Source organism: Phyllobates terribilis, unplaced genomic scaffold (genome assembly GCF_046119375.1).
Source record: "Phyllobates terribilis strain yellow unplaced genomic scaffold, ASM4611937v1 Scaffold_120__1_contigs__length_5212024, whole genome shotgun sequence".
Classification (NCBI taxonomy): Eukaryota; Metazoa; Chordata; class Amphibia; order Anura; family Dendrobatidae; genus Phyllobates; species Phyllobates terribilis.
In genome coordinates, this window is record NW_027362880.1 from 3,083,846 (window position 1) to 3,107,307 (window position 23,462).

At 46.2% G+C, this 23,462-nt stretch overlaps 1 protein-coding gene across 1 annotated transcript; it reads right to left on the reverse strand.

The window, feature by feature from the left end:
- Positions 1-17,927: 17,927 nt before the first annotated feature.
- Positions 17,928-19,053, reverse strand: LOC141201616 (uncharacterized). The gene has a single exon (XM_073663620.1). It carries the CDS (start codon positions 19,051-19,053, stop codon positions 18,343-18,345), a length of 711 nt encoding a protein of 236 aa, XP_073519721.1. The 3' UTR covers positions 17,928-18,342.
- Between the last annotated feature and the right edge of the window lie 4,409 nt (positions 19,054-23,462).

The window sequence follows — 23,462 nt, forward strand, 5'->3', positions numbered from 1 at the left end:
TTAACAGTGAAATAGAACTCTTTGTGTTCAACTGAACAATGGAACTAATTACAATAATTCACTGATCCCAGACTACAATTAATTAACTACATCTGCTAGGAGACTTTAGCACCACATTGGAAACTCCTAGGGTGTGTTGTATTAACCACAAGTAAATACTGGTTTTTGTCAACAACTAAACAACTACGACAATCAGCTCCACCCTGTATCATCTGTCTCCAATTAAATGTAGCACTAGGAGGACCGAGTACTTGCGTATATAAGGAAGCACTCAGCACTGAAGGACCATCCCTGACGAAGGATTCCGTGCAATCCGAAACGCGTAGGAAAGGTCCTCAGTGCTACCCGTACCCAATCCACCGCGAGACACCACGTGACCCTATGTCACGTACACCACGTGACTAGACGTCCCGCAGGTCCTCGCGAACAGGAAGACGGTATTGCTACCTCCGAGCGCCCGCCACTATCGGAGCCTCCGGCCAGGACTCCGGGTGTGGCGTGACCCTCACACAATCAAGCGCAACAGCTCTCATCTACAGGTCAGTAATATACAGACCTTCACAATGCCGCCAGCGGACTGAACTATCAGAAGGTACGTGCTTGCCCTGTCAACTGCCGCCTCAACTGTTCGGTCTCCAGCATACGGTATACCACGGCTGACCTTCAGAAGTAGACAGCAACAAGACGCTGGCACCTACTCCTGTCTGGCACCAATTTACAGTGACCGCGAAGCAAGAGAGAGTAATTCCTCTCTTGCTCCTCCTGGCACTAGCACAAAGTCTAGTTCGCTAATACAAGTGCAGCAAGCAAGAAGCACCTACTCCTGTCTGGCACCAATTTACAGTGACCACGAAGCAAGAGAGAGTAATTCCTCTCTTGCTCCTCCTGGCACCAGCACAAAGTCTAGTTCGCTAATACAAGTACAGCAAGCAAGAAGGTGCTCCTCATGTGAAATAGTGCTCTCACCAACGCAGGGTAATTTTCCATCTTAGTACCCTGTCAGTATACCCCAACAGTATACTTTCTTCTAAAATCCACTTTTTAACCCTACCTAGACACGCAGGAAAGCCGGCAGCCACTTGCATGGATCTATATTCCACCGGCTTCCCCACCTCTTCTACCAATCAAGGTAATCCTTGACTTAATAGACACCCAGCTCCCAATTCTAAGGTCAGTTTCCCGCATTGTTTATTTGCCTTCACAGACTTTCATTGATAGTATCCCTACGGATCCGAAGTATCCACCACAATACGCCTATACCTCAACACAGGTACTATTCCTCTAAAAATCTAAGGTGTAGATAAATAAATCTCATGTAATAGGGCCTATATTAACTCCTTCCCTCTCCTTCCCTTCTAGGTCCTCCTCACCTACCTCAAGCTATCTACCCATTAACCTCTTGAAGCACGCTCCAAGCAAGATCCCTACCCATTGTGTTTTTAGTTGCAAATGGTCAGCCAACATCATGGTTTTTTAAATTAACAAACAATTTTACCCAAAAAATTGTTTTGCCAATACCTTTCATTATCTAATAAAATATTTATCTATTTGCCTACATCACCTTTTTAGTACCTCTAACCTACCAAGACCAGCGCAAATACCCTATTCTTATTTATAAGATCCCTACCCATTGTGTTTTTAGTTGCAAATGGTCAGCCAACATCATGGTTTTTTAAATTAACAAACAATTTTACCCAAAAAATTGTTTTGCCAATACCTTTCATTATCTAATAAAATATTTATCTATTTGCCTACATCACCTTTTTAGTACCTCTAACCTACCAAGACCAGCGCAGATACCCTATTCTTATTTATATCTATTAAAAGTTATTTTAAGTTTGTTTGTTTTTTTTGCTTTGGTTACTGTTTGACTTTACACCCCACCTTCTTTATCTTTCTTTTGGCATATAGTTTTGTCCAACATGAAACTCCAATAGCCTCCCCATGTCCAGCATGAGACCCCCATAGACTCCCCATGTCCAGCATGAGAGCCCCATAGCCTTCCCATCTCAAGCCAAACATCCCATACACACAGTGGCGTACCGCCAATGGAGGCCATGTCACTGCTATGGGGACGTGAACCGGGGAGGGGAGCTCACCATACCGGGCCTTCCCCGCACCGGGCCCCACCTCCGCCCATCAGCACCCGTACTGCCTGGCCGACCGCCCACACAGAATGATGGGGGTGGAAGCGTCTGCTGACACTCCCTCCTCCATCATAATTGCTCGCGCTGACGGCCGGAGGGGGGGGGCCCAGTGCAAGCAATGATGATGGAGGAGGGAGCGTCAGCAGTTGCTTCCACCCCTTAATTCCTCGTCGTCTGACGTCTTAGAGCAGCGGTTGCGATGACGCCAACACATGGCGCCCGTTGCTCTGAGATGTCCGGCGCTTCACAATGCACGCTGAGGAGACTGGAGCACTGGGTGGAACCAGGAGAGGTGAGTACTGTATTTATTTTATTAGAATCAGTGACCAGTGGAGGACCATGGGGAGTGCATTATACTGTGTGGAGGACCATGGGGGTGCATTAAACTATATGGAGGTCTATGGGGGTACATTATGCTTGTATAGAGGACCATGGGGAGTGCATTATATTATGTGGAGGACCATGGGGAGTGCATTATACTGGGTGGAGGATCATAGTGGGCGCATTATATTGTGTGCAGGACCATGGGGGTGCATTATACTGTATAGAGGATCTTGGGGGGCACATTATACTGGTATAGGGGACCATAAGGGGGTGCATTATATTGTGAGGAGGACCATGGGGAGGTAGGTTTTTTTGGGTGGGGCGGCCCAATTAGAACTTCTGTTATTGGGCCACATGATTTCTATGTATGCCCTTGCATACACATTATTGGTGGCCCCTCCTCCACCAATGTATTCCCCACTGTCTGCATCACCTGTCCGCCGTAAATCCATAATAAGGAGGTCCCACAATGATCCCCAACTCTGTTACCTCCGGGTGGTGTGGTGAGTGGTGACATGAGTAATGCGACTGCTCACCACGCCAGCTGGAACACAATGAGAGTACCATGAGAACCCGGCTGCAGTGCCGAGCGGTGACGTCATCAAGGTCACCGCCAGGCACAGGCATCGGTTCCCACGGTAGCCTCTGTTTGAGTCAGCCTATGAACTGCGGTAATCTTACTGACGTTACCGCTCACAGTGAGACAGGTGAATATAACTTTGGGCCCTCTTTATTATGGAATTAAGGTGGACAAGTGAGCATATCTTTGATTTCTATGGTACTAAATAGGAAAATGAGGGGAATTGTAGGGGATTTTTTTTTTCAATTAAAGGACTTTTCTCTGTGTGTTTATTTGTGTTTGTATTTTAACTACGGGGTTAGTAATAGGGGTGGCTAATAGACACTTCTCCATTACTAACCCCTGGGCTTGATGTCAGCAGACAGTAAACAGCTGACATCAACCCCAAAACTATTACCCCACTTGCCAACACACCAGGTCAAGTGTGAAGAGCCGAGGCTAAGCGTCAGAATTGGTGCATCTAATGGATGCGCTTTTTCTGGGGTGGCTGAGGGCTGATGTTATTAGTCTGGGAGGGGGCCAATATCCATTACCCCTTCCCAGCCTATTAATATAAGCCCACAGCTGTCTGTTTTAGCCTTTGGTGATTATTAAAATTAGGGGGAGCCCAAGTCTTTTTTTGGGTGGTACCCCCTTTTTAATAACCAGTAAAGGCTAAACAGACAGCTGTGAGCTGTTATTAATAGTCTGGAAACCTTTAATGCTATTGGCCTTTTCCCAGAATAATAACACCAGCCCCCGTCTGTAGGCTTTCTCTCAGCTGGTTGGCATCTGGTTTCAGCTGGTTTTGGCAGTGTGGACAGGTGCCAAGTTCGCTGGAGAAAGAAATTTCCATTTCCAAAAAGCTTGTCGGCAGAAGGAAGCATTAAGTGTTCTAAAATTTCCTGGTAGATGGCTGCGCTGACTTTGGTCTTGATAAAACACAGTGGACATACACCTGCTGATGACATGGCTCTCCAAACCATCACTGATTGTGGAAACTTCACACTAGACCTCAAGCAGCTTGGATTGTGACCTCTCCATTCTTCATCCAGACTCTGGGACCTTCATTTCCAAAGGAAATGCAGAATTTACTTTCATCTGAAAACAACACCTTGGGCCACTGAGCATCAGTTCAGGTCTTTTTCTCTTTGGCCCAGGTAAGACGCTTCTGGCGTTGTCTATTAGTCATGAGTGGCTTGACACAAGGAACGCGACACTTGTAGCCCATGTCCTGGATACGTCTGTGTGTGGTGGCTCTTGAAGCAATGACTCCAGCAGCAGTCCATTCCTTGTGAATCTCCCCCAAATTTTTGAATGGCCTTTTGTTAACAATCCTTTCAAGGCTGCGGTTATCCCTGTTGCTTGTGCACCTTTTTCTACCACACTTTTTTCTTCCACTCAACTTTCCATTAATATACTTGGATACAGCACTCTGTGAACAGCCAGCTTCTTTAGCAATGACCTTTTGTGGCTTACCCTCCTTGTGGAGTGTGTCAATGACTGCCTTCTGGACATCTGTCAAGTCAGCAGTCTTCCCCATGATTGTTAAGCCTACTGAAACAGACTAAGGGACCTTTTTAAACGCTTAGGAAGCCTTTGTAGGTATTTTTTGTTAATTATTCTAATTTACTGAGATAATGACTTTTGTGTTTTCATTGGCTGTAAGCCATAATCATCAACATTAACAGAAATAAACACTTGAAATAGCTCACTCTGTTTGTAATAACTCTATATAATATAAGTTTCACTTTTTGTATTGAAGAACTGAAATAAATTAACTTTTTGATGATATTCTAATTTAGTGAGATGCACCTGTATGTCCTGCTGTACACAAATTGCTGCTGCCCTCTGTGTGAATGCTATAGTCAGCACAAAGTATAATAGTCAGGGGGCGGTTATAGGCCACGTTACAAAAAAGCTGAGGGATAATGGGGGGATTACTAGAAATGAATAGGATATTATTGATGCTCCCACTAATCTTTAGTATGAACCAGTTTTGCTATCAGTAAATGTGGCGCCCCTGAGGGTTCAGTCGCCACAGAGGTACTGCATCTCACCCAGAGGTGTGGTATCTCACTCTCTGGTAAGGATAGAGTGCTGCCCGGGACCCTAACACCTGCATCCAACATGTCCACTTCAGTAGGGCAGGGCAAGATTGCTCCTACGGGAGAGCACAGTCCCTGGTCCCTGGCTGGAGTGGAGGGGAACCTAGTGAGGGGGAACCATGTAGTGGGTGTGGGTAAAGGATGTAGATCAGGGGAGCACATGAAAGGAAGCTGTATAAAAAGGGGAGCCATCTTAGAAGGACAAGCCAGTCAGAGGAGGAAAGTGAGGGGAGCAGAGGCTCTGCAGGAGCTCTGCTCGGGAGGCGGGCCTAGCCCGAGAGGCCCAGGACTGAGAGAGGAGCGGGAGCAGGAGAAAGGCTCCAGGAACAGAAGGGATCCCAGGGGTACGGGCAGTGCTGGAGGCCACCCGTACGCCCGAATCTGCCAGGCGGTGGAGGGATCGAGCCGCAGAGGGGACCGGCCCCTAAACTAGTGGAGAACTACAAGGCTCAGCTAGGAACCGGAGGCTGCTGTACTTGCAAGGTGCAGTGGCCACATCTGCAACTATATCTCCGAAAAGGCGGCCACAGAGGGTCGAGGGGACTGCAGGTCGCCCGACAAGACCCGAGGCTACCGGATTGGGACACTGGTTGCGAGGCGCAGGGCAGGAGGGCGAGAGCCAGCGCAGGAAGACGACTGAGGAAGGCACATAGAAAGGGGTCCTGTTAGGCACTCTTGAATTACCTGAGGGATTGCTGAACCCCTGCCTGGTGAACGCAGCACGACGTGGGAGGTTGTGGTCTGGACCCTGTAACCTGAGGAACTTATCAACTGTGAGTAAACTCGGAAGACTGCACCCCACTGTCTCTGTGATTATTGCTGCGCCATCAACCCCTGCACTACAACGCCCAGCATAACCTATAACATCTACACTGCCCTGGAGCTAAGCTCTACCTGTGGAGAGCCACACCAGCTTTGTTGCACTAACATCAGCTCCAGAGGACCTGCTCCGCAGCGGCAGCTCCATATAGCCGCATACCACAGGTGGCGACACGAACTTTGTACATAAATCCCCTGTAAATATTCTCCTTTTTACTGACCGCCCTGGGTCACGGACCGGGTCACCGCCACTGTGACATCTCCCTTAGCAACGACCGGCCCGGCACCGAGTACCCCACGACCCAGGGGGCGCGTCATAAACATGAGGCAGAACTTTCCATAACTTCTTTATTTCAAGGACTGCTGAAGACACCATGACTTGTTACCTCTTCTCAATCACGGTTTCCCCATTTTAAATTGCCAACAGTTTTACTCACCGCCGATGCTGTTCCAGCGGTGTCGGCACTGTCTCTTCCAGCGATCGCGTCACAGCCAGGAGAGACATGAACCTCTTGGGATAGTTTTCACATGTACAGCACCACTGAACCAATGGGGCTCTAAAAATAAATAATAAATACTCTTCCACGTGATCTGACGTCGGCTGTGGAGGGATTCAGGTGCATGGACAGTACAGTTCTCCAGGCAACTATAGCACGCTCAGCAAGTATTCTGCACGGCTCCTAATAATTCACAATAGGACCCATGCATGATATAACTCTACTGCCCAGGCTGCTGTTGCGTCTGTGCAACCACAATGTCCAATCAAGCAGGAGAAGATCCCTTAATTATGCACAAATTGCAATGTCCAGGAATCTTTAGCATGGATGAAAGCCCACAAAGATCAAGTCCACAACAAAGCGCTTTCTGAAGACAATAAAATCAATATAATATCTCACAACTCAACACCCATTACTTGCAGATCACAGGGTCGAGTATGTGAAATCCACTTTTCTTTCATCTAAAGTAGACATCAAAAATGCAAATTTCTTCACACAAGGCAAGGCTGGTTACATGGTCAATAGTGACTTGTAGGATCGCTGCTTCCAACAAGTGACGCTACTGAGGTCTAGCCCTTTTCTTCTCAATTTTCTTTGCATGTTTAATTTCCCAGAGGAGCATTGCATGGCGAATAAACCTCCTAACCTTAGCATGCCAGAGCCGGTATGTCACTCTCCACAAGGAGAAACATTACCCATTAGACCTCAGGCCAGAGCCTCTCACCTAGTCATATCAGTTCTCATACTTTGCACTGACAAGGAGCAATACCCCGAAATACCGGGTCTGCAAATTGAGGTTCTGATTTGGCTTTTATCCTAAGTCATATTACAAGGCTCGTTAAAGGGTCGATAGTGTAGGATTGCTGTTTCCAACAGGTGGCGCTATAGAGTTCAAGTCCTCTTCCTCTCTGAAGAGGCATTTGCCTATTTGATTTCTTCACCCGTAATTGATAAGTGGAGTTCCAACTTACATAACACTATCAGGTTTGCTAACCGTCCAGAAATTCCAAGATAGTCTGTAAAATAGGGCACTTATTTTCCCTGTCAATAAAAAAAGAATGGAAACATGGGTGACTTTTTTTGAAGCTGGAGAAACTTGTACAAATTATTGCGACTGTATTTATTAATTTACAATGAAAACAGTTTTCTGTCTTATTTGTGGGTTGTAAACATATATCACTTAATGGGAACCTGCCACTATATTCATGCTGCACAAAGCACAGGCAGCATATATCAGAGTCTGGCTGCGCAATGTTTTACTGTGAAATGATGCAGCGTTCTAGAGAAAACCTAGATCAAAAAGTCAGCTGGGGACTATAGGGACAGATGTAACTAATCCAGTATGGCTCCCGACCAGCTTCTGTTGATTGACAGGTCTCTCCCATGTGTGCATATAGGGAGAGAGCTGTCAATCACACAGGGAGAAGCTGGGAGCCATGCTGGACTAGTCGTGCCTCTTGGTATATTCCCCAGCTGACTTTTCTATGTTGTCTCGAAGAAAAAAACCCAGCATTTCACAGTAAGACATATTTGGCTGCAACAGTGCAGCCAGGCTCTGATTCATACTGCCCTAGGTTTTTGAAGAATGGAAAAAGATAATGAATTATGCAATATATCGCCAACTTGTTCATTCCACGCCTAGAGGACTTGGTGCTGCGCATAAAATTCATGGAGGTCATACTAAATACTAGATGTAGTAGTTTTTGATGTGGGGTGTACTCATTTCTGCATCAACTAATATGAGTAAAACTGATTTTGTAATGAAAGTTATATTACTAACCATACTTATATGTTATGGGTCAAAAAAATGTTCTATGAAACTAAGTCTTTGTTATTGCGTTTAGTGAGATATTGACTAAAGCACCACGCCAGCAATTTTGTTTTTATTTCAGTGCTAGAGTGGTATCAATAATGTAAGTTCCCTCACCCTAGTAATATCCTTACCAGCCACCGTCTTCCGCTCCTTCTGGCGACGCTCCAGTCCCACGCCGCCTTCTTTTGACTGCAGCTCCCAACTGACCAGAAGTCAGAGGTAACGATCACAAGCTCTCAGTTTAAGTCTATGAGACCCTCGTTCTGACTCTCATGGACTTATATTGAGTAGTGACCTCACTGGAAAACACTGGAGCGATCCGGCAGGTCCCAATCGGCAGAAGACCACCAGAGCGGTGCTGATAACAGAAGAAGATGGAGCCTGCCCTAGTAAATTACTAGGGAAGGAAATTTACATTAGTGACGCCACTCTAGCGGTGAAATAGAAAAACCACTGGTGTGGCATCTTAATATCTCACTTTTTAAAAGGGGTGTACTCATTTATACTGAGCACTGTACATGCGATGGGCACTATTGAACGCGCCATTTAAACAACCACGATTGATGCGGGCACCGACTCTGGCTGATGCTACAGAAGCTCGAATGTTATTTAAAGAGGTTGTCTGGACTAAAATGACAAGTTTGTAGTACACAATGCGATGCCAGGATTCGCCAGTGTCTGTGCTGGCAATGGCGGTCAAGTATGCAATATGCTAACTCCCAAACAGAATTCGTCTAGCAGTGATCTTGCGGGCATTGCTCCTGTGCCCACATGTTCACCATGAGATAAGTGAGTCACAGTGTGTGTATTCCTTCCTGATTATTACGTTATTACATACTTGTACTTCAAATGTTGGGAAGAGGTTAATGATACACAATTGGTCCACATATATCCAATATATCTTTCCAAAAGATGTTCATGAATGGACATGCCCATAACATATACATTAAATTACCCAACTAGTTACCATACTTTTTTTTTATATTTTAGCCAATCTACCCAAAGTAAAAATAAGCTGGATTTTAACATATCCTGGGGTCCAATACAATATTATATCCATAAAGGTTTAGGTTTAGGTTTACCCACTGTATAAAGCTACTAATTATCTCTTTACTTTTACTCAGTGGACCTACACCAGCAGATGACATGGCTCCCCAAACCGTCACTGATTGTGGGAACTTCACACTAGACCTCAAGCAGCTTGGCTTGTGTGCCTCTCCACTCTTCCTCCAGACTCTAGGACCTTGATTTCCAAATGAAAATTGAAATTCTGGAACCTTGTGGAGTGTGTCAATGACTGCATTCTGGACATTTGTCAAGTCAGCAGTCTTCCCCATGATTGTGGAGCCTACTGAAACCAACTAAGGGACCTTTTTAAATGCCTTTGGAAGCCTTTGCAGGTGTTTTTGTTAATTATTTTAATTTATTGAGATAATGACTTTTGTGTTTTTATTGGCTATAAGCCATAATCATCAACATTAACAGCCATGCGTGGTCTCTAAACGAAGATCATATCATAACGGAAAATATGCCGTCGTTTGCAAGCTTCTGCAATCAATGAGCGAAAAGTTATCGCAGAAATTAGAGTTTTTAATAAAAGCATGATGGGTGGGGCCCTGCTCCTGTGATGTCGGCCCAGGGGGGTGTGGGTAGGTCTCTCCCTTCAGCATAAAATCGTCTGCTGAGGTTGGCATAACATTCATTGCGGGAGTATATAGTTATTATATGCAACGGATCCTGTTCGATAACAGTCAAATCAGAGGAGAGCTCCCCTCCAGCTATATTGAATCGTCTCAGCGATCGTATAGTAAGTTTCTACTTTAATCCTTATTATTTTGTGTAACTGCTTATGTATTGTACTGTCCCATTTGTAAAACCCTTGTATATTTTTCCTAAACACTGCCTCCCTTTTGGATTAAATATAAAATTTAATAGTTTCTGTTTTCCTGTAATTGTTCCCTTCCCCGAAGCCATACGCTATCAGAACACAGGCGTCCGGCCAGGCCTGTAATATATTTCAAACTCGGCCGGTGGTGGCAGCAAATAATATTTATAATCGGGCTATCGTGAAGCTGACAGTGACCGTACAGAGGGCGTAAACACATATTCCATGCGTTGGAATCCAGAGGTGTGATGCCATACGCTACGAGTAGTGGGGACCGTATGCTCGCGGGTCCCTGACGAAATCCTGACGGCGTGACGGCAACACCGAGATATTGCGTGATCCCCCCCGGTATCGTTGCTGTGGAATACCCTGACACTCTTGTTCTGTAAACCACAACCCTCAAGCCATATGCTACCTATATATATATATACACTGCTCAAAAAAATAAAGGGAACACTTAAACAACAGAATATAACTCCAAGTAAATCAAACTTCTGTGAAATCAAACTGTCCACTTAGGAAGCAACAATGATTGACAATCAATTTCACATGCTGTTGTGCAAATGGAATAGATAATAGATGGAAATTATTGGCAATTATCAAGACACACTCAATAAAGGAGTGGTTCTGCATGTGGGGACCACAGACCACATCTCAGTACCAATGCTTTCTGGCTGATGTTTTGGTCACTTTTGAATGTTGGCTGTGCTTTCACTCTCGTGGTAGCATGAGATGGACTCTACAACCCACAGAAGTTGCTCAGGTAATGCAGCTCATCCAGGATGGCACATCAATGCGAGCTGTGGCAAGAAGGTTTGCTGTGTCTGTCAGCGTAGTGTCCAGAGGCTGGAGGCGCTACCAAGAGACAGGCCAGTACACCAGGAGACGTGGAGTGGGCCGTAGAAGGGCAACAACCCAGCTGCAGGACCGCTACCTCCGCCTTTGTGCAAGAAGGAACAGGAGCAGCACTGCCAGAGCCCAGCAAAATGACCTCCAGCAGGCCACAAATGTGCATGTGTCTGTGACGCGCCCCCTGGGCCGTGTGTGTGTGGGGATACCTGCAACCGGACCCTTTGTGGATGCTGGGGGTTGTAATCCTTGCGTGGCGGGGACCCGGTCCGTGGCTCAGGGTGGTCAAACCAAATGGCAGTCTATATGCTGAATGTCCGACTACGCCACCCGTGGATTGTGGTCAGAGTGAACCGCCGCTGCAGGGCAGACCGCTGAGGCTGGTGTTGTGGGTGCAGCTGAGCGTAGTATAACTCCCCACGGGAGGAGTATAGCCTCAGGGCAGTAAATGGGGATGTTGGTGGTGATGGTGCGCAGGAGCAGCAGTAACCACACGGAGTCTGTCATGCAATTCAGGGTCTTTACTGTTGGTGGTATTAAGGGACCCGTCCGGAATACAGGTTAACAATGGAGGCCTGGTCAGTCTGAGAGCAACTGGGAAATCCCGCTGGTCAGGGGGAGTTTGTAGGCCTACCGTGCTGACTTCACTCTCTCTTGGCTATCCTGCTGTAGTGTAGTGGTAGCCCACGTCTCTGAGTGTACCGTGTTGTTCTCACTCGTATGACTGGCGACTCGGGCCTTCCGTACTTCTCACCCCTCCAGGGTAGTAGTGGTCCCTCTCATGTGGCTGAGCCTCCGGGCTTCCTTGGGCCAGAGGACTTGAAGTCCCCTGCATGGTGGTTTTCTGCTGCTGGGCTTATAACCCTCACAGCCACGGACTCCAGTGTCCGGCTTTACAAGTCTCTGGCCAGGACGAACTCTTCTAGTTCCCCTCCTGACCTCGTGTTCCTCCTCTGCCTACAGGGACTCCTCAGCCTGCTGCTGACCTGTCCCTATCTGCAACTTGTCTGGACTCTCACTGTTCTGAGCTAACCCCGCCCCAGATCCAGTTTATAAAGGGCAGATTTCTCCCCTCCCAGGACTGAGGCAGGAGGTGCTGAATGCTAATTGTCCCCAACCAGGGAACCTCCCACCTGCTCTCAGACATGACATTGCTGCCACTGTGGCAACCAGACCTCGGGGTGCCACATCTGCACAAATGGTTAGAAACCCACTCGATGAGGGTGGTATGAGGGCCCGACGTCCACAGATGGGGGTTGTGCTCACAGCCCAACACCGTGCAGGACGCTTGGCATTTGCCACAGAACACCAGGATTGGTAAAGTCGCTACTGGCGCCCTGTGCGCTTCACAGATGAAAGCAGGTTCACACTGAGCACATGTGACAGACATGACAGAGTCTGGAGACGCCGTGGTGAGCGATCTGCTGCCTGCAACATCCTTCAGCATGACCGGTTTGGCAGTGGGTCAGTAATGGTGTGGGGTGGCATTTCTTTGGAGGGCCGCACAGCCCTCCATGTGCTCTCCAGAGGAAGCCTGACTGCCATTAGGTACCGAGATGAGATCCTCAGACCCCTTGTGAGACCATATGCTGGTGCGGTTGGCCCTGGGTTTCTCCTAATGCAGGACAATGCCAGACCTCATGTGGCTGGTGTGTGTCAGCAGTTCCTGCAAGATGAAGGCATTGAAGCTATGGATTGGCCTGCCCGTTCCCCATGCCTGAATCCGATTGAGCACATCTGGGACATCATGTCTCGCTCCATCCACGAATGTCACGTTGCACCACAGACTGTCCAGGAGTTGGCGGATGCTTTAGTCCAGGTCTGGTAGCAGATCCCACAGGAGACCATCCGCAACCTCATCAGGAGCATGCCCAGGCTTTGTAGGGAGGTCATACAGGTACGTGGAGGCCACACACAATACTGAACCTTATTTTGACTTGTTTTAAGGACATTACATCAAAGTTGAATCAGCCTGTAATATGTTTTTCCACTTTAATTTTGGGGGTGACTCCAAATCCAGGCCTCCATTGGTTAATAAATTTAAATTTGATTTCCATTGATGATTTTTGTGTGATTTTGTTGTCAGCACATTCAACTTTGCACAGAACAAAGTATTCAATGAGAATTTTTCATTCATTCAGATCTAGGATGTGTTATTTGAGTGTTCCCTTTATTTTTTTGAGCAGTGTATATATATTCCATGCTTTGTAATTGGAGTATATACCATACACTTACTGTGAGTTCCCCAATAACAGGCCTAGTAGTGGAAACAGCCACGGCCTCCTCCATCACTCGTAGGACGCAGCGGAGTTGCATCTCCTACAAATTTGTGGCAGCAGTGGGATCTGCGGTGTTCTCCTTGACATGCATTAGGCATGTGACCAGTGTTTGAGCTTTGCTAATGAAAAAAGTTTGGCCATACTGAATTTCATAACTGTTTTACTTCTTGGACCTTATTTCCTTTTCTTCTCCATGGAAATAACCTTCTGCTAGGGATGGATGGCAGTAGCTTATTTCCCTCTCCCTATTTACAACACATGCACCATCAGACTAATTCAGATAGCTTGTGTATAAGGGATTATTAGAAAAAAACTGTTGTTTTAGGGTATGTGCACACGATGCAGAAATGCTCAGGATTTTTTCCTGAGCGTTTCTGCATCTCCCTGGCAGGAAAAAACGCATGCGGATTGTACATGCGTTTTCCTGCCAGACACATGCGGAAATGAAGCGGTCTTCACTTTCATTTGCGCATGCGGGTTGACAAGCGCTTCCTAAGCGATTTTAGCATCACTTGGAAAGTGCTTGTCAACTTCACACTATATAAATCCATGCAACCGGCATGGATTTATATAGTGTGTGAATGTCAAAAAATAAATATATACTTACCCTCCGATGGCCCCCGGTGTCCTGCTTCCCTCCGTCCCGGCTGCCGGCAGTGTAAGACTGAAGGACCTGCCGACGTCAGCGTCACATGACCCATCACATGATTCTGACGTCAGCATAGGTCCTGCATTCAACAGCGAAGTGCCCGGGAAGCCAGGAGGACGCAGCGCGGGACGCCGGAAGGTAAGTATATATATATTTTTTATTTTATTTTTTATTTTATTCTTTTTTTTTTAATGGTACCTGGGTCTGGATGAGAGTCCTCTCATCCAGACACGGGTACCATCCGCACATTAGAACGCATGGAATGCGCGTCTACATATACAGTGATGCGTAATCCATGCGGTCTAATGCAAGTCAATGGCGGCGAAAAAGCAGCGTTTCCGCAAAATTAATGGACATGCTGCGGATTTTTGATCGCAGCGTTTACGCTGCGGAAAAATCCGCATCATGGGCACAGCACATGCGGATTTCCATTGGGGAACATTGCTGCCCTTCTACCATGCGTTTTAATGCGTTTCCGCGGTGTTTCCGCAGCTGCAGAAACGCAGCGGAAACGCATTAAAAACGCATCGTGTGCACACAGCCTTATCCACAGCTATTAAACCTTTTGGGGGTTGAATCCTCTGAGACATTGCATATGACCAGTATAATGCTTCATATCAAACAAGTGACATTGTCATTTGTTATGATATGTACAAACTGATGTACCTTGCATTAGGCTATGTGCACACGATGCAGAAATGCTCCGGATTTTTCCTGAGCGTTTCTGCATCTCCCCTGGCAGAAAAAACGCATGCGGATTGTACATGCGGATTGTACATGCGGATTGTATATGTGTTTTCCTGCCAGGGACAAGTGTAAATGAAGCATTTTTTACATGCGATTTCGCATGCGGGTTGTCAAGCACTTTCCAAGGGAAAAGTGCTTGACAAGTCACACTATATAAATCCATGCAACCGGCATGGATTTATATAGTGTGACCAAGTTATAGTAAAAGAATGGTAAAAAATAAACATTATACTCACCTTCTGATGGCCCCCGGTCTCCTTAGCGATGAGTCCTGGCTCCCCGGCAGCTCGCATTGGTCTAAAAGGACCTTCCATGACGTCAATTAGCCATGTGACAGGTCACGCGACCGTCAGCGGTCGCGTGACCTGTCACATGACTAAATGACGTCATAGAAGGTCCTTTTAGACCACCGCGAGCTGCCGGGGAGCGGTCGCGTGACCTGTCACATGACTAAATGAAGTCATGGAAGGTCCTTTTAGACCACCGCGAGCTGCCGGGGAGCCAGGACTCATCGCTAAGGAGACCGGGGGCCATCAGAAGGTGAGTATAATGTTTATTTTTTATATTAAAATCTTTTTTTTACAGGTACTATGGTACCCGGGCCTGCAGGAGAGTCTCCTCTTCTCCAGACCCGGGTACCATCCACGCATTGAATCGCTTAATATCAGCATATGCACATGTAGTCATGTGGATATTAAGCGATTCAATGCAAGTCAATGGCAGCAAAAACGCCGCGTATCCACTAAAATAATGGACATGCTGCGGATTTTTCCGCAATGATAATCCGCAGCGGAAATTTCTGCAGCATGTGCACAGCACATGCGGATTATCATTGGGGAACATGGCAGACCTTCTACCAAGCGTTTTTTAAGCGTTTCTGCGGCGGAATTGCCGCTGCGGAAACGCTTAAAAAACGCATAGTGGGCACCCAGCCTTAGATAAATACCAGTCATGGTACCCAGTTCACGATGTATAGGGGTGCTGTAGACACAGACTACCTCAATGTTAGCTATTACTTCTGAACAGCAGAGACATAGCAAAATGTATATGCAGACAAAAGGTTCATCTCAAAAGACAAATTAGTCATCCCTATGAAACAACCATTGAAGATCTGTACACTAGATCTTATTTTCTAAATTATGAGCCAGTGAATGAAACTATTTTTTCTTCTTAAATAACAGAAAACATACCTTTATTGGGGATCTTCAGGAGGCTTAGAGGGGATATCGAGGAGGCCTATATTATGTCCGGTTTACATTTTTTATGCTAGATGTGTCTATCAATTGCTGGTGATCTAGAAAAAGTATCTGATATGTGAATGTGTAACGTCCATGCTGGTACCTGTCCTCTATGGCTCTGCTTCTGTCCATGGGGGGCGCTGCACCTTTTTTGTGGGAGATGTGGGCAACTTCGTGGCAGTTCTGGGATTTATGGTATGCAAATCTCGGTCGGTCTCTCGTATATGTGTATGTAGGGAGAGACATGTCAATCACCTGGAGCTAAACTGGCTGGGGGCGATGCCGGACAGGTCTGCTCTTCCCTTATAGTCAGTGGCTCTATGTTTCAGTGTAAAAAATACCTGGCTGCAATCCTGCCGTCCGCCTCTGAATCATGGTGCCTGTTATTTGGGCAGCATGAATCAGGTGACAGGTTCCCTTTAACTGACATTCTTATTTCTTATGATATGTTAATGAATAGAAGTACTAACATTTAGGCTTTTAAGGATTTCACCTTGGTACACAACCCCTTAATGACCCAGTAATTTTTTTGTTTTTGTGCTTTTAACTTTTTCTCCCCTTCTTCCCAGAGCCATACCTTTTGTTATTTTTCTATTAGCATAGCCATATGAGGGCTTTTTGTGGAAGTAGTTGTAGATTTCAGTGACAACATTTATTTTACCATTCAATTTACTGTAGAACTTAAAAAAATTCCTAGTACAGATTCCACCATTGTTTTTGGAGTTTTCTTTTTATTCATTTTGTGGTTAAAATAACTTGCCAATATGACTCTCCAGATCAGTACGATTTATGGCAATTCTGTGTTATTTTAGTGATGAAAAAATTCTGAAACTTGTGACAATAACTTTTGTTTCTGTTGCCGTTTTCGGAGGCCGCAGCTTTTTTATTTTTCTGTCTGGAGCTGGGTTTTTCATGCTAAGCTGAAGTTTTTATTCTATACATTTTAGGTAACATATGATGTTTTGATCACTTTTTATTTCAGTTTGCGGGGAAAGTGCAGCTGAAAAAAACACAATTCTGGAATTTCAATTTTTATTCTCTTTTTGGCGTGTAACGGTTTAATTTTATCTTTCATTTTTACATCCCCTTAGTATACATGAACCATTCGATCGCTTATACTATAATATTACTGTATTACTGTATAGGATGAAATTGCGGTTCTCACAACTTCATTGGAGGACCAAGATGGCCGTTATAAGGGCCTTAAAGGGAATTTGTCAGCAGGTATTTTCTATGTAATCTGAAGAAAGCATGAGGTAGGAAATAAAACACAGATTTCAGCAATGCCTCTCTTATCAAGCTCTGTAGTTTTGTTGGCTGGCAATGATTGGAAGCTAATCCTACCCTCACCTGGCTCTGTATATACAATGTCCATAGACAGTGAGGTGCCTATCACAGGATGAGGCGTGTTGGACTAGCATGCATGTGCTGCTTGGTCCAGCAATGATAAGCTCCTGGTGCTAAAACAAGCATTGCAAGCAAACAAAACCACAGAGCTTGATAAGAGAGGCATCACTGAAATCTGTGTTTTAACCCCTACAGCATGCTGTCTTCAAAAATCTGCTGACAGATTCACTTTAAATGTGTTTGATCAGCGTAATGGTTAATATCAAACAAAAGACAATGTCATTTATTATTGCTATACAGTAAGGGCAGCCAAACCTGATTGGGTTGATACCGGGCGGCGTTTTAATATGCATTAGGCATGTTGGTGATATTGTTTGGGCTATGCAGACAGAACAATGATTAAACTTGCTAAATTTCAGCTATATTTGGCTTTTAAACCTAGATAGCAGAGTCACCCATTAAATAGTCCAACCTTCAATGGCAATCACCTTTATTATGTATAGGCACCTCCTGCTTTAAAAAGATTTGTTACAGCACTTATTAACGTCAGCAACACAATTCGTCCCTAGATAGTGGAAGCAAATAATAGCCCCTTCCATCTCAAAATACATTGTCGAGATGACCCATATGGAAGAACTTGTTGCTGAAGTCTTCGATACTTCTGACATTTCTTCGCTCTCGCTGATGGGTAACAGCACAGCAGTTACCAGGTTATTTTCTCACTAGCTCAACTGAAAGGTACTTGCACATAACTTAAAATGTAACACTTTTCCCTCTTTTCTCTTTCTCCTCCTCCCTCTTTCCTTGTTTTTTCTTTTTTTTTCCTTGCTTGGGTTTTTGTTTCTCATGAACTATCTTTAGCAATAGTCTAATATTTGAACAACCTGGTAGTTCAATGATGGAGTTGTTACCATTGTTCTTTTATACCCTTCATAAATGTTCATGATGTATACTTGTCTGTCTTAAAAGTCCAAAAAAAAGTTTTTTTTCCTAAAGTAGCGAATCTGTGTAAAACATTTCCCATTCAGAATGTGCAAGCAGCATCTCACCTTTATTAATATTCATACTTCAGACAAGAAAATTAGTTTTGACCCATGTGAAAGCTATCAGGCTGAGCAAGGTTTGATGAGAACAGAGTCTCGGTGGTGTGAAGTCTCTTGTGGGTTTTGAGACTTGCTTTGGTTGTAAAACATTTCCCACATACAGAACATGGAAAAGGCTTCTCACCAGTGTGAGTTTTCTGATGGCCTCTGAGATGTGAATTTGTCTTAAAACATTTACCACACTGAAAACATAAAAATGGCCTCTCTCCCGTGTGAATCCTGTAATGGTCCCTGAGCTCTGATTTGGTTACAAAACATTTGCCACAATCAGTACAAGAAAATGGCTTCTCCCCTGTGTGAATTCTCTCATGACCTCTGAGATTTGACTTAATTATGAAACTTTTCCCACATTCTGAACATGAGTATGGCTTCTCCTTTCTATGAATTTTTTGATGAACAGCAAGATTAGAAATCTGGATGAAACATTTCCCACATTCAGAGCATGAGAATGTTTTTTCCCCTGTGTGAATTCTCTTGTGAGCTCTTAAATTTGATTTACTTTTGAAACATTTCCCACACTCAGAACATGAACATGGCTTCTCCTGTAAGGCTGTGTGCCCACGATGCGTTTTTAATGCGTTTCCGCAGCGTTTTTGCAGGAAAAAATATGCAGCGTGTGCATAAGACTTCAGGATTCTCAATTTGCTGGTACAGTAAAACGTTGCGTATTTGCTGCAACATGTGCACATAGCCTGGAAATTACTTGGGGGAATGTCACAGAAACTGATTAATTTATATTTATTGGTTCGCCGGAAATTATATTTAATGGGGGGAGGGGGTACAAAGCTTATCTCTTTTTATTTTTAATGTTGTGTGGCTGATTGTATATTAATGTAGAGGTACGTATTTGATTCAGGAGTGCAATGTGCGGGAGACAAGTGTGTGTGTGTGTGTGTGTGTGTGTGTGTGTGTATATATATATATATACACACACACACGTGGGTTGTGCACGCGTCTTCTTGTGCAAAGTGGCTTCGGAGATAAGTGGCAGTTATTTCCGAGGCCATGGACTAACACCCATCTTCTTCTTCATCTCTTTTCACACAGGTACATGCTCTTCTCCTGCACAGTTCCTCTGCTTGCTGTATATGCCGCCATCTAATGCTCTGCTCTCCTGATTCAACTCACTGGTACATGCTCTTCTCCTGCACAATTCCTCTGCTTGCTGTATATGCCGCCATCTAATGCTCTGCTCTCCAGATTCAACTCACTGGTAGAATTCTCTGCTTGATATTTCTACTTTATCTCTCCCATTCCACTCAATACTCACATATGTCTGTCCTTTCCCCACTGTAGATTTTATCTGATGTTTAGAGGTGCCAAACTGCAGAGCCTACAGAGTCCTAGCTCTGTCTTTGATCACCCAGCCATCTCCTGGTGAGATGACCAGTTGCTAATTTAGCCACAAGCAGCTCCCACAATGCCCCTCACCTGATGGTTTAGTGTGCCCTATATATTTAGAAGCGCTTTAAGGGGTGCACGCGTCTTCTTGTGCAAAGTGGCTTCGGAGATAAGTGGCATTTATTTCAGAGGCAGTTAGTCAGGGCAGGAGTCAGGTAACTAACACTTTGACCACTTACTCTCTTTTAACTATGTTTCTGTTAGCTCTCACTTTTTCCTCTATAGTCCTCCACTTTCTAGTAACCTCTCAAATCCCTACACCTAGTAAGAAACTCTTCATCTCTCCCTCCATCCTCCCCATTCATCTCACCTCCTCCTCCGAATTATTCCTCAACATTCAATCCTAGATCTCTAAACACAGACAGCCACCTCATGCTCTCTCTTGCTCCCACCTGCTAACACTTTCTCTGCTCCTCCTCACTGCTGGAGATGTATCTCCAAATCCTGGTCCTCCTCACCATATCCCCACAGTTACTTCTACCTCCTATCCACGACCTTCCACAAACTGTCGCAACCCTTCTAACCTCATACCCTTCCAACTAATCCCCACTTCCTTAGTTGCTCTAACAGGAGCTCTATGGAGCGCTCGCTCCGTCTGCAACAAACTTTCCTACATCCACTACCTTTTCATTACTAACAAACTTTCCTTCCTCACCATCACCGAAACCTGGCTCACCCCCTCTGACACAGCCTCCCCAGCTGCACTTTCATATGGCGGATTCCACCTTTCCCACACCCCCCGCCCCAACGGCAAACATGGCGGAGGCGTAGGTTTTCTCCTGTCAGATACATGCGCTTTCACCCAAATATCACTGCCACCCTCTGTTACACTCCCCTCCTTTGAGGTGCACTGTGTGCGCATCTATTCCCCCTCTGACCTCCAACTGGCCGTCATTTACCGACCCCCAGGGCTAGCCACCACTTTCTTAGACCACTTCACCACCTGGCTGCTTCACTTCCTTTCCACTGACATCCCCACTATCATAATGGGTGACTTCAACATCCCCATTGACACTTCCCACTCATCTGTCTCTAAGCTCCTATCCCTCACTTCCTCCTTCGGCCTTACTCAATGGTCTTCGGCAGCTACTCATAAAGATGGCCACACACTGGATCTCATCTTCACCCACCTCTGTTCCCTATCTAACCTCTCTAACTCACGCCTCCCTCTCTCTGACCATAAGCTCCTCACATTCTCTACCCTCTCCTCTCCAGGTGCACAATCCCCACTCCACAAACTTACATACGCTCGCAGAAACCTCAAACACCTTCACCTACACTCACTCTCTGAATCCCTCCTCCCTCTTACAGACATAAATTCCTTACACAATGCAGATGTTGCTGCTGCTTCATATAACACCACAATAGCTCTCGACTCGATCGCCCCTCTCACACATACCAAATCTCGCACAATCAACAGGCAACCCTGGCACACCAAACTTACTAAAGAACTGCGACGGTCCTCCAGGGTTGCGGAGCGGAGATGGAAAAGGTCTCACTCCATCGAGCACTTCATCGCATTCAAACAATCCCTCACTATTTTCAAGTCCGCACTCACTACAGCAAAACAAACCTACTTCTCACCTCTTATATCCTCCCTGTCTCACAACCCTAAACAGCTATTTAACACTTTCAATTCTCTCCTTCGTCCCCCAGCACCTCCTCCCTCTTCTCTCATCTCAGCCGAAGACTTTGCCTCATTCTTCAAGCAGAAGATTGACACCATCAGACAAAGCTTTTACCTAAAGTCCGAACAACCCCTCCTCATATCTACTCAACATTCCTCCTCCAAACCCCACTTTTCCACCATTACAGAAGGTCAAGTCTCCTCTTTACTCTCCAAATCACACCTCACCGCCACCTGCGAACTTGACCCAATCCCATCCCACCTCATCCCTAACCTTACCACAGTCTTCATCCCAACCCTAACCCACCTCTTCAACCTGTCACTAACAACCGGTGTCTTCTCCTCATGTTTCAAACATGCCGCAATCACACCCATCCTCAAAAAGCCCTCCCTTGACCTATCCTCTCTGACTAGCTACCGCCCCATATCACTTTTCCCCTTTGCCTCAAAACTACTAGAACAACATGTCCACCTTGAACTGTCCTCCCACCTCTCCTCCTGTTCCCTCTTCGACTGCCTGCAATCTGGCTTCCGACCGCATCACTCGACTGAAACTGCCCTGACCAAAGTCACCAACGACCTACTAAACGCCAAATCCAAGCGACACTACTCCATCCTCCTCCTTTTGGACCTGTTATCTGCCTTCGACACAGTGGACCATTCCCTCTTACTACAAATTCTCTCATCTCTTGGCATCACGGACTTGGCCCTATCTTGGATCTCCTCATACTTAAGAGACAGGACATTCAGCGTCTCCCACTCATGCACCACCTCCTCATCTCGCCCCCTATCTGTCGGTGTCCCCCAAGGTTCAGTTCTAGGACCTCTGCTCTTCTCCATCTACACCCTTGGCCTGGGACAGCTCATAGAGTCTCACGGCTTTCAGTATCACCTCTATGCTGATGACACACAGATCTACCTCTCTGGACCCGATATCTCCTCCCTACTAACCAAAATCCCACAATGTCTCTCCTCTATTTCATCCTTCTTCTCTGCCAGATTTCTAAAACTCAACATGGATAAAACAGAGTTCATCATCTTTCCACCCTCTCATTCATATCCCCCATCTGACCTATCCCTCAACGTCAATGGCTGTTTGTTATGCACACAACCGGGCTGACTGGCGTGTGCGTGATTTAGTGATTCCACTGTGCCATGAACCGGAGAGTACCTGGAGGGGCGTAACTAAGTATCAACCCGATCCGACCAAGGTCGCACGACGGCTACGACGCCGTGCACCAGGGAGGAACCGAGCAGAGGTACCAGGTGCTACTCCAGGCCAGACCCCGGACACGGCTGTTGACCCACACTGGGGAATACAGGAACAGGCAGGTTAGGCTGGCACACAGACAGGTGGGTATTGGCAGGCACGGCTGGCATGCAGACGGGTGGGCACTGGCAGGCACGGCTGGAGTGCAGACAGGAGGATACTGGCAGGCACGGCTGGTATGCAGACAGGAGGGTACTGACAAGTACGGCTGGCGTGCAGACGCGGAGGTACTAGCAGGTTGGAGCACAGGCTGGATAGGGTTCAGTACAGACTGGGACTCAGGAACAGAACCACAGATACGGTAGACAAGCAGAGCAGAAAGGAACCGCCGGAGCGGTGAGCAAGGCAGAGCAGGCAGGAACCGCCGGAGCGGTGAGCAAGGCAGAGCAGGCAGGAACCGCCGGAGCGGTGAGCAAGGCAGAGCAGGCAGGAACCGCCGGAGCAGTGAGCAAGGCAGAGCAGGCAGGAACCGCCGGAGCGGTGAGCAAGGCAGAGCAGGCAGGCAGCAAACGGAAGTACAGCGACATCGAGTAGGAGTTAGGTGCAGGTTCAGACTCTGCAGAAAAAGGGAAGGTACGGACATAGAGAAAAACAGGTAACAGGCTAGGAGAGTGTACAGACAAGAACTGACACTGCAGCGAGATACAGGAGCGGGTCTAGATATGCGGCCCCTAGAAGGCGGGACGAACAGGCTAGGAGCGTGTTCAGACTGGCCTGGAAATACAGCCTCCAGGAAGGCGGACAGACAGGCAAGAAAACACAGATAACAGATCTAGATATGCGGCCCCAAGAAGGCGGGA

Excerpts from the sequence above, each read along its gene's own strand:
- LOC141201616 (XM_073663620.1), bottom strand. The coding sequence starts at position 19,053 with ATGTGCACATGTTGCAGCAAATACGCAACGTTTTACTGTACCAGCAAA.